The 15,628-nt window shown below is 52.4% G+C and overlaps 1 protein-coding gene across 1 annotated transcript in view; it reads right to left on the bottom strand.

The window, feature by feature from the left end:
* SLC9A1 (solute carrier family 9 member A1) overlaps nucleotides 1–14,991 on the bottom strand; it is a 50,851-nt gene extending 35,860 nt beyond the window's left edge. The window contains exon 1 of the mRNA XM_065930163.1: nucleotides 13,860–14,991. Coding sequence (XP_065786235.1) covers nucleotides 13,860–14,211 — 352 coding nt within the window. The 5' untranslated portion in view covers nucleotides 14,212–14,991. The remainder of the gene's footprint in view (nucleotides 1–13,859) is intronic.
* Nucleotides 14,992–15,628: the final 637 nt, after the last annotated feature.

Genomic DNA, 15,628 nt, shown 5'->3' on the forward strand with positions numbered 1-15,628 from the left:
GCTTCAGGCAGTGGCACAACTATCATAGGGGCTTCCCTCGTAGCTCGGTTGGTAAAAAATCTGCCTGCAATGCAGGAGACCTGGGTTCGATCCCTGGGTCGGGAAGGTCCCCTGGAGAAGGAAACGGCAACCCACTCCAGTATTCTTGCCTGGAGCATCCCATGGACAGAGGAGTCTGGCAGGATACAGTCCATGGGGTCGCAAGAGTTGGACATGACCTAGTGACTAAACCACCACCACCACGGCAGCTATCAGGGAGCACGTCATTATTCCCTTTTTTCACTTCATCCTCTCCTCTTCTTTTAAAACAATTTTTTTTTTTTTTTTCTTTTTCGGTCACACTTTGTAGCTTGTGGAAGCTTAGTTCCCTGCCAGGAATTGAATCCACACCCTCAGCCGTGAGAGCACGGAGTCCTAACCACTGGACCATCAGGGAATTCCCTCCTCTTCCTTTAACACTACAGGACGGTGGTAACTCCCATTTCTGAGCGCTTATGATGTGCTCGGGGATTTACAGATATTATCCCATTTGCTTGTGGAGACTGAGGCTCAGACAAGGTGATGCAGTTATGAAGTGGCAGAATCTTCTGCCCTGAACACTGGCACAGATCACCTGGCACCTCATCAGAGTTGGGTCTATTTTAAAAATCATCATCTGTGCTGCAAAATTTAGTGCTTTTATAGCTACATATCAAATTGTCATACAAAATCTCGCTTTGCTCATTAAATGCTTCAAGTGATAAGTCTTGCTACTCCAGCGAGGTGGGGAAAGGACTGTTACGTAGGAGATACAGCACAGGACTTGGAATGGGAAGCCCTAGGTCTGGCTTCAGCTGTGCTGCAGTCAGCCTGTGTGATCCTAGGCAAGTCATCCAAGCGCTCTGGGCCTCAGTTTTCTCGTTTGTATAAAGAAGAATGACAGTATCTCTCCAAAAGGTTTTCTGATGTATGCTTGAAAGTGTCTCACCCACTTCACTGAAATAATAAATTTTATTTATTTGCAGCCACCTCACCCTTGCATTTAGCGCCGCACTGGATGCCCAGCAGGGATCAGGAAGTCTTGCTGAGTGATTTTTCAGTTGCTGGAGATTCAGGAGTCACAGAAAACAAGCCACTATTTCTCCTCCTCCTGATCCTAGAAGGACTCCTAAGTGCCACCACTGATCATTATGTTCAGAATGTGTCAAACTCTGTGCCACGCATCTTACAAGGGCACTGTCCCTGAACCCTCCCGACACCCCTGCCAGGCATTACCCCATGTTTGCACGCGTGCATGCTAAGTTGTATCTCACTCTTTGTGACCCCATGGATGGTAGCCTGCCGGGCTCCTCTGTCCATGGGATTCTCCAGGAAAGAATACTGGAGTGGGTTGCCATTTTCTTCTCCAGGGTGTCTTCCTGACTTAGGGATCAAACCTGCATCTCTTACATCTCCTGCACTGACAGGCAGGTTCTTTAACCACTCACGCTGCCTGGGAAGATCCCCATGTCAGGGATCATCAGACTGAGACTCAAACAGGGAAAGTGACTTGCCCAAGTCACTACAGATTTGAGCTAAGATTTGAACCCAGGTCTGTCAAGTTGCAAAGCCTCTGTTCCTAACTACCATGTTTCCTGAGGAAACTGCTCTGGGCCACTCTCTGCAATCTGAAAGTCCTGGCCCAAGTCGAAGCTTTGGGCTATGCCCGGTAAGCCCTGTTTCACTCAAGCGTCTCATCTAAATCCTACCTGTTCTTCAAGGCCTAGTTCACCAGTCATCTCCATGAAGCCTCCTTGGTCCTCTAAGGTAGGAAGCTCTTCCTTTTTTTCCCTTTTCTAATATTTATTTATTTAATTTTGGTCGTACCAGGTATGAGTTGCGACTTGTGGGATCTAGAGTCCCGACCAGGGATGTAAACCAGGCCCCCTGCATTGGAAGCATGGGGTCTTAGCATCTGGACCACTGGGCAAGTCCCAGGAAGGTCTTTCTGCCTCCTCTCTACCCTCAAAGAATTCTATCTGCACCTTGACTCACACCCACTTTCTACTGCCTGACTCTTGCTGCATCTACACTGAATTCCTCAGACGAGTCCTTAAGCTCCTTGAGAGAAGCAGTTCTTGTGCGTCTTTATGAGCTCCACCAGTCAGGCAGGCCCAGAGGGCGTGGTAGGGTGCCGGCTCCCCTCCCACACTGAGCTGTACTGAGTCTTGGGCTGGGCTCAGTGGGGTGAGCTGGCCCTACCTCCATGCTGGCATCCTGCCTACCTGGTATGACATCCAGATTCCTGTGGGCCCTGGCCCCAGGAGATAAGATCTCATCCCCTGGACTGATGGCAAAGATCCAATAAAAAGCAGAGCTCACAGGCTCTTTGCTGGTTTGTAAAGGAGTCAAAGGCCTGAAGAATCTGATGGGGGAGAGCAGAAGCTTCTGGGTTGCATGGCTTGCACTTGCTTCTCCTGCAAGGATCTGTTTGGATAAAGCCGAATGGCTTCCTGGCCAGGAACAGCTCTTCTGATAGAAAGTGCAGCAGGAAGCTGCCCTTCCTTAGGCTTTTAGGGCCCACTAGAGAGCTACCAGGTTTCCCTGGTGGTTCAGCAGTAAAGAATCAGCCTGCCAATGCAGGAGCTGTAGGAAACATGGGTTCGATCCCTGGGTCGGGAAGATCTCCTGGAGTAGGAGATGGCAGCCAACCCACTCCAGTATTCTTGCCTGGAGAATCCCATGGACAGGGGAGCCTGGCAGGCTAAGTCCATAGGGTTGCAAAGAGTCAGATACAACTGAAGTGACTAAGCATGCATACAGAAAGCTGCCATTACTCAGATACCAACATCCAGGCCAAAGACTATGGCCCCTCCTCTTGGTCCAGTTCTTACTGCCTAGAGACCCCTGGGTTAGTTAACAGAACAGGGAAAGCTCTCCCCCTGCCATTAATTCACGTGATGCTGGGCACATCCTCTCTGCACCTTAATGGGGAGATGAGAGGACTGGATCAAAACATCTCCAGTTCCCCTTTGGGTCCAGGGTCCACAGGCTATGATTAGGTTCTTTCTACCTCTAATATCTCTAATATTCTCTATTTTCACTCCCAGAATCAGGGTCAGAGCAGGAGGTGGCAGCCCTCAATCCAAGAAACAGCAGAGGCCAATCGAGACTGCCTAGTGTTATACGTCCAGAGCTTATCCCCTTCAGAGGCAGGACCTTGCTTCTACTGCCTCTAAGGTAGCTGTGTCACTTAACAGAGTCTCAGAGGGCTGTCTGCGCCTTGCCTGCTTAAAACAGAAAAACAGCAGGAGGCCTCAGTTACCTCCCAGGGTACAAGCTGAGCTCATCCTGGAAAACCAGCAGACCAAGGGGCAGAATGAACCTAGTACCTTGCCTGCCTACACAGGGCAAGGGGGGTTTCTCTCATCTGCTTTGATTCCCAGTCCAAAAAAGCTTTTCTCTACTTTACAGAGTCATTTTCCCTCTCTTCTCCCAGGACACAGCTTGCTTATTCTGACGGGGTTCATTCCCCTTGTCTAGAAGGAGTTCTGCAGTCCCCCAGGCAAACCCCACTGAGGACAGAATTAACTACCACTTCTGGTGGCTCAGACGGTAAGGAATCTGCCTGCAATGCAGGAGACCTGGGTTTGATCCCTGGGTCAGGAAGATTCCCTGGAGAAGGAAATGGTTACCCACTCCAGTATTCTTGCCTGGAGAATTCCATGGCCAGAGAAGCCTGGTGGGCTACAGTTCATGGAGTTACAAAGAATCAGATGCAACTGAGCAACTAACACATACTCATCCGAGGAAAGTCCTCTACCTGTCTTCAGATTCCCACAGGTCAAAGAGTCAAAAGCTCTTAACGTTTCTGGTGGGGGCGGGGGGGGGGGTGGGGAATAGATCCTGTTGATATCTGTGGCTACTATGGGCTTTCTTCCTCTGATAAAAACACACAAATATTTGTAGACTACTTTGGGGCCTATGGGGTAGACTATTTTGGGGTACCATGGGCTCCCCAAACTCCACCAAGGACTCAGAAAGACTCTTTAGAAGCCTAGATGCTAGAAGAAAAGCAGGTCTCCCAGTCCCTTCTCCCACCTAAGCCAGGATCTCTTCTAACAGCAAGTCTCTCATCTTCAACTGGTCCACTGCTCAATATCACCTCCTCCAGGGAGCCTTCCCTCATCTCTTCTCTTCTTGAGCCCCTCAGCATCTCAGCCAGAGTCACACAAGTTCCTGCCTGTGCTTTCTTCCCAAGTAAGAGAGTTGGCTCTCTGTGGACCCATTTATTTAACCCCATAATCCTGAACCAGAGTAGGAGATGACCATGATCATGAACATGAGAATTCTATGCTTTGAAGCCAGGGCTCATGACAGCAGTGGACGATTCCCCAAAACAACAGGGCTGTGGAACTCTCCCTCCGAGAGCCTGTCTGCCCAGGTCTCACCAGAGAAGGGGCTCCCCTGGGATGACTGCCTCTCCTACTGGAATGTCCCAGAGAACCTTTCAGCAACTGAAACCTGCAGACAGGGAAACTAAGGCCCAGGAAAGCAAAATGACATGCCACATATCAATATTCATAGAAAGAGGTGGAGCTAGGACTAGACCCAGTCCCTGATTCCAAGTCTAGAGCTCTTTTCCTTATACAAGTGGCTTTATAAAAACTTAATCTGGGGGCTTCCCTGGTGGCTCAGTGGTAAAGAATCTGCCTGCCAATGCAGGAGACATGGGTTTGATCCCTGGTCTGGGAAGATCCCATGTGCCACGGGAGCAACTAAGCCCATGAGCCTAGTCTCTAGAGCCCAGAAATCACAACTACTTGAGCCCACACGATGCAACTACTGAAGCCCGCCTGCTCTAGAGCCTGTGATCTGCACAAAGAGAAAAGCCACAGCAATAAGAAGCCTGCACACTGCAGCTGGAGAGTAGCCCCCGCTTGCTGCAACTAGAGAGAAGCCCGCACAGCAATGAAGACCCAGCACAGCCAAAAATAAATAACAAATTTTTTAAAATACACTTTAAAAAAAAAGCTAGATTTGTCCTCACACTCCCACACTCATACGTGCATGAGAGTTTCTGAAAAGGTGCACAACAAAGTTAACAGGGGTAACCTCTGGGGAGAGTGATAGTGGAGGGGGTCAGAGAAGGGGGGAGGCTAACATTTACCTTAATACCTTTCTCTACTGCTGGGTTTTATTTTTGTTTGTTTTGTTTTACCATGAATGTGTTTTATGTATTCAAATTGTAAAAATAAATCTGCCACCGAAAGGAGATTCTGGCCCCAGCCCACCTCCAACACACAGATAGAAACAAAGGGAAGCCATAAATCCTCCTGTCTGGGTAAACTATAAATTAGTGAGACTGACTTTTTGCATAGTTTATGGCCACTGGTCTCATTAATTCACAGTCATGGTGCGGTTGATGACTTAAGGAATCTTACCGGGAAAAGCTAAATTCAATTAGGGCTCTTGGCGGCTCCCTGAGGAAGCTCTGGTATCTCGCTTTTACTTACACAAATTGAGGGCAAACCAAATGGATCCAGACTCTCCCAGAGAGACCCCACCCAGCTCAGAGAGGATGCCCTTGCAGACCCTCCATTAGCACGAAGCAGAGGGAGATGGGAGAGGCGGGGGGAGGCACTTCCACGCGGGCTGGCTGACGCCTGACATCCCTCTGTGTCAGGTGGGTCTTCTGTCTGCCTCAAACGCTTCCCATGAACACTATCTCTACACAGAAGTCAATCATACACTCACTTGTCCCCTCAGATCTTTTGGAGCCCATCTTCCATGCCAGGCACAGAGGAGAAAGCAAACAAAGGCTCTGCCCTCAACGGGCTGACATTCTAGTCTGGAATCACATACTAATAATTGCTCTTCCTGTCCTGCCTGCTACCCTAATTCTTCTCCATCTTCAAGACTGGCTCGAGCTCCCCCTCCTCTGAGAAGCCTTCCCTAACCATCCGTGCCCTCGGGGACTGCCTGTTCCCTCTGAACTTTGCCTCTGCCAGGAGTCCGCCCAGCTCTCAGCACAGAGAGACCATTTCTCCAGGCAGACTGGAAGCTCCCAGTGAGCCGGGCCTGGGTCTCCCACTCTTCCTGGTTCCCTGATGGGCTGCCAAGCTCAGAGCCTGCTGGTCGGCTTCAGCTCATTTCCCTCTACGACCTCAGCTGGAACAGACGAATTAATTAGCCACCCTCAGTCCAGGCTGGCCAGCCCGAAGCCAGAGCCTCCATGAGTTTGTCTGGCATGCAGAAGTGCTATGTAAGTGTTAGCTGCTTCTTATTTTGGTGAACTCATAGACTCTGCTGGTGCACGTCTGTTATATCACCTCTTTGCCTTCCGTGACCTGGTCTCAAATAGGCCCAGCGCTGTGGAAGGGCCAGTCTGGGCTTAGGGGGCAAGTGTCCCCCGCAAGGGGCTGGGAAAGGGACTAGGGAAGGAATAGGACTTCTGAATCTCACTCGGAGCTGCTTAAGGACGCTATCTTTTCAGGAAAGTGCTTGTCTGGGTAATTTGGGGAAACTCCAGGCTCTCATCAAGTCAGTATCAGAACTCAGGGGTCACGTCTGACCTAACAGACCCCCAAACTGGCCTCATGTGTTGATAGAACTTTAGGGGGGAAGGAAATGAAGTCAGCATGATCTCAGGGAAGGGGGTGAGGGCAGCCCACTGATCCGAGCCCAACTCAGAACCCAGTTCAGTTAAAATTAGATTAGCCTATAAGATTAAAAATACCCACATGTAATCACGGGCCGCCTTAAAGTACCAGTTGATGTTTGCCGGCATCTAAAGAGATGGTCGGGCCCAGCGCGGTGTGCGCAGACAACCTTGGGGAGACGTGTCTGACTCAGACGTTTGCAGGGGGAGTGAGCGCTGCAGAAGGAGGCCCACACAGGCGATGGATGACTCAGGGATAACCCAGGTCCTGGGTTTGCTGAGTGAGCCTTCTATCCCCACCACGGAAGGAAAGGGGGGCGGTGGGGGGCGGGGGGGCGGGGGAGACAGGAGGAGGGAGGGAGGGAGGGAGGCAGGCCTGCCAGCCAGCTGCGCACAGGCTGGCATTCCCGAAGGGAGCCCAGGTCCCTCCCGTGTTTCTGAATGCTACCACCTCCGAGAAGGCCTATTTGCTTCATAGCGAGGCTTCGCGGGGGAGCGGGGCGCACAGTTTTACACCCCCCCCCAACCCAAGAAGTGATCCACAGAGAGCAGCCAAGACTTGAAATGCGTTTATTCCCTCCCTATTTTAAAATGATCATGGGAAAAAGAAAACTTTTGAACTGAAAGGGAATCAGGGCATGATGATAAAAGAACACAAGCTCCAAAGTCACACAGATCTGGGCTTCAACCCCAGTGCTTTCCAACTGGGCAATATCTGACACAGTGTCTCAAACAGGAGCTTGATATGTGACGGCTCACATAATTAACAAGTATTTAACATAAATACTGCGAATGAGGCAATGACGGCTCAGAGAAGCAGTGCCTTGCCTAAAAGGTCACACAGTCAGGCAGCAAAAAGCTAGAACCAGATCTCAGGTCTCTTGACTTTTCCTCTTCTGCCCCATCCAGCATGTTTTCTGCTGTATTTCATTCCTCTGCCTCTCCTTTCTTCTCCCAGAGGGCCTACAACCCATCAAGGGAAAGGGAAAGCTCTCCATTTCAAAAGTTTGCTGCTCCACAGACTAGGGGAAGGACAGACCCCAAGGCTGAGTCAGCCTTCACACACTCACACCCTTTCTTCATACAAATACTAGGTATGTGTGAGGGATCAAGGACTTGGAGTTGAGGTGGCCTGGGCTCCAGAGCAACCCAAACCACCATGCTCCTTTAGCCCTTCCTTCCTCCAAGAGGAAACTGTCCCTCCTGTCAACTGTTCAGGTTACCAACAGGGATGTGTCTGGTCATCTACTCTAGCTAAAGCCTCTTGGGACCTCTGGTCTCCCTTTGTCTTCGCAATGACCTGACCAAGCAGGAAAGAGGACAGGGCCTTGGGTTATAAGTCCGGGAACTGAGTCCTTACTTGTTAATTGACCCCCCTGAGGTTTCCTTGGATGTAAAATGAGAATATCAATACCACCTGCGAGGGACTTCCCTGGTGATCCAGTGGCTAGGACTCCGTGCTTCCAATGCAAGGGGTCTGGGTTCGATCCCTGGTCAGGGCACTAGATCTCGCATGACGCAAGTAAGAATTTCCACTCCACAACGAAAACTGAAGCTCCCTGTGTGCGGCAACTAAGACCCAGTGCACCCAAATAAATAAATAAATATTAGCAAAAGCACCACCTGCTATTTTAGCCCACAGGACCATTGAGAAGATCAGAATTAAATAGTGTATATGCAAGTGCTTTGGAAACAAGTTACAATACTAATGAGAAGTAGTACTAAACTCCACCTGCCTTAAAGGGCTAAAGACAATCATGCCACCTGCTCTCAACACAGAGGCTGCCTCTCAGGAGACCCTGCTGGGCCCCAAGGGTGACCCAAAGCAGCTCAGCATTCTTTCCACCCAGAGGCAGGAGATGGTAATCACAAGGTTAGCCACCCCTGCTGGCAAAAAGAAACAACTCTCTAAGTGGTCCTCCCCTGTCCAAGCAGGGGAGAAGCAAGCTGGGTCAGACCACTGAGAGAGCAGAGAGATGGCAGGCAGGGTCGTGAGCAGAGGACAAGCGATAGGCCCAGCCTGGTTGCGGGATTCAGGTGCACAAATGCAGGCTCATGGGGCCAGAGGATGCTGGCACAGAACCCCAGTGGCTTTCTTAGTGGAGGGAGAGAGCTCCTGCCATCTACAAGCGCCAGCCCCGAAGGCGTGAGAGCTCAGTCATTATGTCATGTCCAACTCTGCAATCCCATGAACTGTAGCTCGCCAGGATCCTCTGTCCTTGGGATTTCCCAGGCTAGAATACTGGAGTAGGTTGCCATTTCCTTCTCCAGGGGATCTTTCTGACCCAAGGATCGAACCCGCGTCTCCTGCATTGGCAGGCAGATCCTTTACCATTGAGCCACCTGGGAAGCCGCCAGCTCCAACAGGGAGTACTAAAATCCCCGCTAGCAGGTGCGATGAGCTGGGCAGCTACTCCCTGCAGAGCATGGGCATCTGCTGAGGGGAACGTGAGGGCGGGAGACACAGCTGTACCCTGAGAGGAGGCTGTGCCGTGACTCAAACAGAGAACGGCAGCTCCACATCACAGCGGATAACCCCTCTGAGCTGTTTCCTCATCTGCGAAACAGAGATAGCCTTTATCTCATCCGATTTTAGTAAGAATTAAAAGAGATTACTTCTGGAAAGTGCCTGACATCACTCTGCAGATACTCAATAAATGGTAATTCTTTTTAAAACACACAGCCCCCCAACAGAAGAGATGTCACAGGGCAGGCTAGGCCGGACGCCAAAGTTGTGGATAAACAATAAGGGATAGGGCTTTGGGGGAGAAATGAAAGCAACGGCTGTGGGCTGGAGTGGCCTGGGAAGACCGCCTAAAGGGGAGGAACCTGAACAGGCCCTGAAAAGCCGCCACAGCACTGGGCTCCATGCTGGGCACCCCACGTTCAGCCTCTGCATCGATCCTGGAAGACAGAGATGGCATCCTCATCCTCCTGATGAGGCAAGTCAGGTTCAGGGACACCAGGTACCTGGTCACGCAGGTACCAGGGGCAGAGCCCCGACTTTGAGACCTTGTCTGTCCTTCCCACCAGAACCGGAGGGGCAGGACGGAGAGGAGAGGGGCACCTCGTGGGGGCTCAGCTGAGTGAAGTCCAGGCCACACGGCCAGCTGAGGCCCTCCAAGTGCCCTGGCGCCTGGGGACCCAGGTCTCCTACCTGAACCTTCCTCGCAGGCCCCAGCTGACCTCCCCACACTATCCCGCGGGTATTCTGCTGTTTCTTCCCAAAGAGAAAAAGGTCACCTTTTCCTTTTTGGAGAGGTCCACCTGGGCTTCTAGGGACAGTTTCAAGGTGACCTTTAGGTTGTTCCTCTCTCCTTCTGAGAAGTGAGAGAAGTGAGTTCTAGTCTTACTGGAAACTAGCTGTTGGGTCTGATATCCACACTTGTGAACTGGGCAATAATGACCCCCATCTCCCCTCCTCACAGACCTGTTCTGAGGAGGACATGGCAGGACGCACTGTGCAAAAACCAAAACCAAGAAAAGCTATAAGATGTGAAGGGACAAAAGAAGGCTTTTTTTTTTTTTTTTGTCTGTGGTCAGGAGACCAGTTGAGTACCTGCTTCACGGGCTGCCAGGAGCTGGACGTGGGTAAATAACTGTGTGGGGTGCCAGCGGAGAGCTGGGTTACAGCGAGGCGCTCCCTTGAAACACACGCAGGACTGGGAGCCAGGTAAACAGAGAGACAAAGCGGGATTCACGCAGGGTCCAAACCCCAGTGCGGGGTGGGGTGGGATGCGGAGTGGTCCTACCCAGGGCTCGGAGTCGTTCTCGCAGTTCTCCCAATGGGCTCACCCCCCGCTCACATCACTAGGCCCTCCCCACGAAGAAAAGGCAAGAATCCCTGACTGTCAGAGACAGAGAAGAGGCCCGAGAAGGGAAGAGGCTTGCCCCACGTCACCCACTGAGTCACTCAGAAAGAACCCAGAAGCATCTACTCCAGAACTTCAGCTCGAGGGCCTTCCCCGGGAGGTCCAGGGACTAAGACTCTGTGCTTCCACTGCAGGAGGCACCGGTTCAATTCCTGGTCGGGAACTAAGATTCCACATGCTGCACCTGTGAGGCCAAAAGAATTTTTTTTTCATAGCATCACTTTATTATTATTTTTAAATTTATTATTTATTTTAATTGGAGGCTAATTACTTTACAGTATAATTGTGGTTTTTGCCATACATTGACATGAATCAGCCATGGGTGATGATCTCCCTGGTGAAGAATTTTTTTTTAATATTTGGCTCTAACGCCATCCGGCCTCGGCTGGTGTCTACCTGAGGCTCTGTTCCACGACCAGAACAAGAGTGAGAACTGCACACAGAACCTTCTGTTCTTAAAGGAGGGGTAACGGGCAAGGGAAGCAGCTGTCACAGATGACAGAATGAGGCCTCCAACAGGGCGCCTACCTACGCTGGGGCTCTGAGAGAAGAGGCAAGACCCCAAGATGAACTCCGAAGCTCCAGAGTGTAGTAGAAAGGAAGCATGGCCTCAGTCCCTCAAGTCCAGCCCCACTCCCGGAGTCAGCTGGTACCATGTCCCTTCCCCGCAGGACCTACTAAAGCAAAAGGAAGAATAAAGTCGGTGGGACTGTTTCAGTCCTTCCTGAAACCTGAAGGAAGGGCTTCTGGTAGCAGCCTAGGCCGAGGGATCTGTAATCCTCCAGCCTCCGAGGAAGGCACATACCTGAGGCGGTTAAACTACCAACAGGGGTGACTGAACCTCACTGAGCGCTTCCTATAAGCACAAAGGCAGCTTTACGAGCGTTCATTTCTGTCATCACCATGTCAGGAGCTCTATAACTGGATACCAGTATTTCCCCCTTTTTATACTTGAGAAAACAGTCAGAGAGGGTAAGGGACAGAGTGGCGCCAACCTCAGTTCAACACTGCAAAGGGGCTGGGGGAGTGCCCTGGCGGCCGAGTGGTTAGGATTCCGGGCTTTGACTGCCACAGCCTCGGTTCAGTCCCTGGTTGGCGAACTGAGATATCTCAAGTTGTGTGGCCAAAAAACAAAAAGCCAAACAAAAAGGGGGAAATGGGCTTTCACTTTCTGCCACCTGAACTGGGACCCTTAAGATCACCTTTCTCTCTACTCTCTTCGCCAGGATGGCCAGATGCGAGGGCACCCCTGTTTCTAGCGAGGCAGAAAAACGTCCTGCCAAAGCAGAGACACAGTCTTTCGCAACTGCAAAGGCCCTCAGAGATCATATCCAGCATCCTCACTTTTACAATGAGAAAACTATGGCCCAAGGTTGAATGACTTGCCAGGGTTACTCAAGTCAGTGGAATGGCAAAAACGTCAGACCTGGAAGAAGCCACAAAGATCAACTGACAAGTGAGTGGAGAGGCGTCACTGGCCCAAGGTCACAAGGGAGACGGGACAAAAAGCCAAGTTTCCTAACTTCTAGGCTGACACCCGTGTCATGGCACCACCTCTGCCAACTGCCCGGGGTCCCCGCACAGTTTTGGTGGGGACAAATCAGGCCAAACCTGGTCCCATTGGGACCGGAGTCAGGCCTGCAGGGACAAACTCCTGACTGTCCAGAGTAGGACCTTAGTGGTCACACTGTTGACCCACCAGAAGTCACCGAGACACACCTCGCGTGCACAAGTCCCCCCCGCGCCCCCCCACATCCTAACACAATGCCAGGTGCAGCTGGGAGGTGACGGGGTTGGAGCGAGGAGGAGGGCAATTTATAAATAGTGCCTGTGAGGCCTCTTCCTAGTCTCACAGAGGCAAATGACACATCAGTCACTTCAGCTTCTTACAACAAATTAGGACACAGGGGCTTCAGGTTTCAATGGATATGGTCAAATTTAGAGATTCTTGCCGGTTTCACAGGTGGGCGAGACCTGCAGAAAAAAGCCCAGTTTGTTCAAGGTCATGTATTTGTCAGAATCAGTACACATGACTCCCCTCGCCCCGGCCTTGATTTTTTTCCGGGCTGCCATCAGGGGATGGGTGGTGATGGCCCAGCCCCATATACAAGCCTGCCACTGTCACAGCACCAAAACCCTGAATCAGGAAGCCAGCTCCTAGATCCGTCACGACAGAAGCACCCGAGCCCTCCTGCAGCATGTCCCGGAGCCTGCCTCATTCCAGCCTGGCATTGCCCTCAGCTCCCGCATGTCCTTGGGAGAGCTGCAAGGCTTCCTGCCAAGAATCACAAACTCTCCAAACCCAAACCAGCGGAGTCCCAGGCCCTCGTGCCTTCCACAGCTGGCTGGGGGCTAAAAAGGCAAAGGCGGATGTCAAAGCCCCCCAGGACACCACTTCCAGGGACTTCTGGGTTGGGCAGGCTCTGGGGAGCTCCAGCAGCATCTGGAGCATCTGTCATCTGGAGCATCTCTTGCATCTATCACCCAGCAGAAGTGCTCAGACCTAGCAGGGAGACAAGCCTCTGGAGGGGAACCACTTTTCTGTTTCCTTCTTCCAAAAACAACATTTCAAAGTCACTTCATATCAGAACATCCTGAGCTTCTCCACCCGTCCATCTCCCACCATGACTGGCCGGCCTGGACAGCACTTTGAGACACAGCAGGGTGCCACCTGGAGGTGAGCGTGACCCTCCTCCACTCTCCCTCCCCCGCCTCAAACCAGACTTCAGGAATTCCCAAGGCCCCCTGTCCCATAAACTGTATAAAGAATGGCATTCCCGGGCAGGAAACTGACTCAGGGGCTCCTGACCAGCCTGGGCAGGCAGAACTGACTGATAGCACTCCAGGGATGAAGGAAGGAAGGTGAGAATACAGTGATGCCTCATCTTCCACCTCATCTGTAAGTCTCCAGCACACGCATTCCCCAACGCTACCCAAACTCCTTAGGCAAGCCAAGTAGAAAGATCCTCCGTCCTGGAATAGCCTTCCATGAAGCATGTAATTACACTGGTGGCTGGTGACAGCGCAGACTGTGTCACTTGCTGAAGACACGCCTGTCTCACACACACACAGCTGGGCGCCTGGCTCCAGAGGAGACCTGCCAGGCCTGGGAGCCTCGCTGAAGGTACCTAGCACCAGGAGCATCCTCCAGTCCTGCTCTCTCCCATGAACAATACCCAGCTCCGGCGCTTCCGCGCGACGAGGCCGCAGAGCTCAAGTTTGAGAAGCATCAAGATGGCCAGATGGAGGCTGCCTACTATACAGGAGCAGTGCAGACCCTCATTCCTGGGCAGCTTCAAGTGGTAAGGATGGGCAACAGGCTCATCAGCTAGGTGACAGCGGAAGCATCGGGGGTGAGGTGGACTTACCTATCTTCATGAGGCAGGCCAGTAGGATCCACAGGGCGATTTCGAAGGGTGTGCGCACGTGTTGGTAGTCGATGCCCAGGACTGGAAAGGCCTTTCGAGCCTTTGGGCTGTGTTCAGCGAAGGAATGGTTAACAGGGCGGCTCTCGGGGGCGAGCTCCGGTGGGGCGGTGGTGACATCCCCAATCGAGCGTTCCCGGGGCGGCTCTGAGCCTCTGATGGTGCTGGCGGTAGGGCTGGGCTGGAGGCCATGGCTTCTGAGAACGGGTAGCAGCCCCACCAAGGCTACCACCACGAGCAACGAAGGGAAGATTCGAGGCGGAGGGAGGCCACTGGCGCCAGACCACAGAAGCATCCCGCTGCTTATCCCCCCGACCCTTAGCAAAATGAGAGTAAGACCTGGGACATAGGTAGCAAGGGGTCAGCAGGAGGGGGCAAGAGAGACTGCGGGAGTCTCTAGGCAAAGTTCATGTTTGAGAGATGTGTTTTTGTGGAAGCAGCCCTCTGGAGGTGGAAAGAAGGCTGGGTTCCCGATCTAGAACGCCAAACTGGGGAAGAGGGACCAGGACCCAGTTAGGGCCATAGGAGGAGACCAAAAGGTTTGGAACTCCAGGCCTGGGAAAGGGGGTGGGGGAGGGGAGACGCGGCACCCTAGGGACAGAGGAAGAAATAGGATGGGGGTGGACCTCAGGCAAGGAAAAGGGAAGGCGGGGACCCTCTGCTAAGAAAAGTGGCTAAGCTACTGGGACTCTTGTTAAGGGAAGGAGCAGAGAGCCTGAACTAAAAGAAGGGGATCGAAGGGGGTGGGACCCAGTCCAGGAAAAGAAGAAAGGGAGCTGAGAGCCCAGGCTGCGAGGAAGGAGTGAAGCCGGATAGCGGCCGGGAGCTTCCCCACCCAAAGAAGGACCGGGGTGCAGGCGCGCCGGGCTGAGATTCCGGGGAAATGGAGGCGGAAGGCGGAGGCAGGCGGCCTGGAGAAAGGGCGCCTTGGCGCGGGCTGGGGGCGGCTCGAGGTGGGCCAGCAGCGAAACACCCCTCCTTGCGGCCCCGGCGCGGTGCTGCGCTGCGCCCCGGCCCAGCTTCAGTTCCTCCGCGTCCAGCTCCACTTCCAGTTGCAGCCCCGGCCCTGGCAGCGGCGGCGGCTGACTGCTGTCTACTGAGCTCAGTACCGCCACTTATAGGCACCAGCGAGCAGCCGGCGCTGCGGGCTAGAAGGACCTGTCAGTGCCCGCGCGATGCAGCGACCCCTGCCGCCGGGGAAAGGAAGTATCGCGTCGAAAGAGAAGGGAAGAGTTAAAGATGGCCAAAAAAGTCCAGCATCTACAGAGATTCTAACTTAAAAGGGTAAAATGCTCTGCTGATTACAAAGCGCGTTCACATGCACGTTCACAGTCTCATGGAGACTTCCCAGTAAACGTGAATGATGTATTATTGTCTTAGACATTTAGTTACCATGTGACCTTGAGCAAATTACTTAACCTCTCTGTTCCACAGCTATCTCATCTGAAAAAGTGAAGATAACAGGAGTACCTATACCTGCTAATGCTGCTGCAGTAAAGTATGTTGTGTTAGTGGCTCAGTCGAGCCCGACTCTTTACAACCCCATGGACTGCAGCCCACCAATCTCCTCTGTCCATGGGATTTTCCAGGCAAGGACGCTGGAGTGGGTTGCCATTTCCTTCTCCAGGGGATCTTCCCAACCCAGGGATCGAGCCCTGGTCTCTCACACTATAGGCAGCGTTTTTACCGACTGAGCTACCAGGGAAGCCGCT

Source organism: Muntiacus reevesi, chromosome 3 (assembly GCF_963930625.1).
Source record: "Muntiacus reevesi chromosome 3, mMunRee1.1, whole genome shotgun sequence".
In the NCBI taxonomy this organism is placed as follows: Eukaryota; Metazoa; Chordata; class Mammalia; order Artiodactyla; family Cervidae; genus Muntiacus; species Muntiacus reevesi.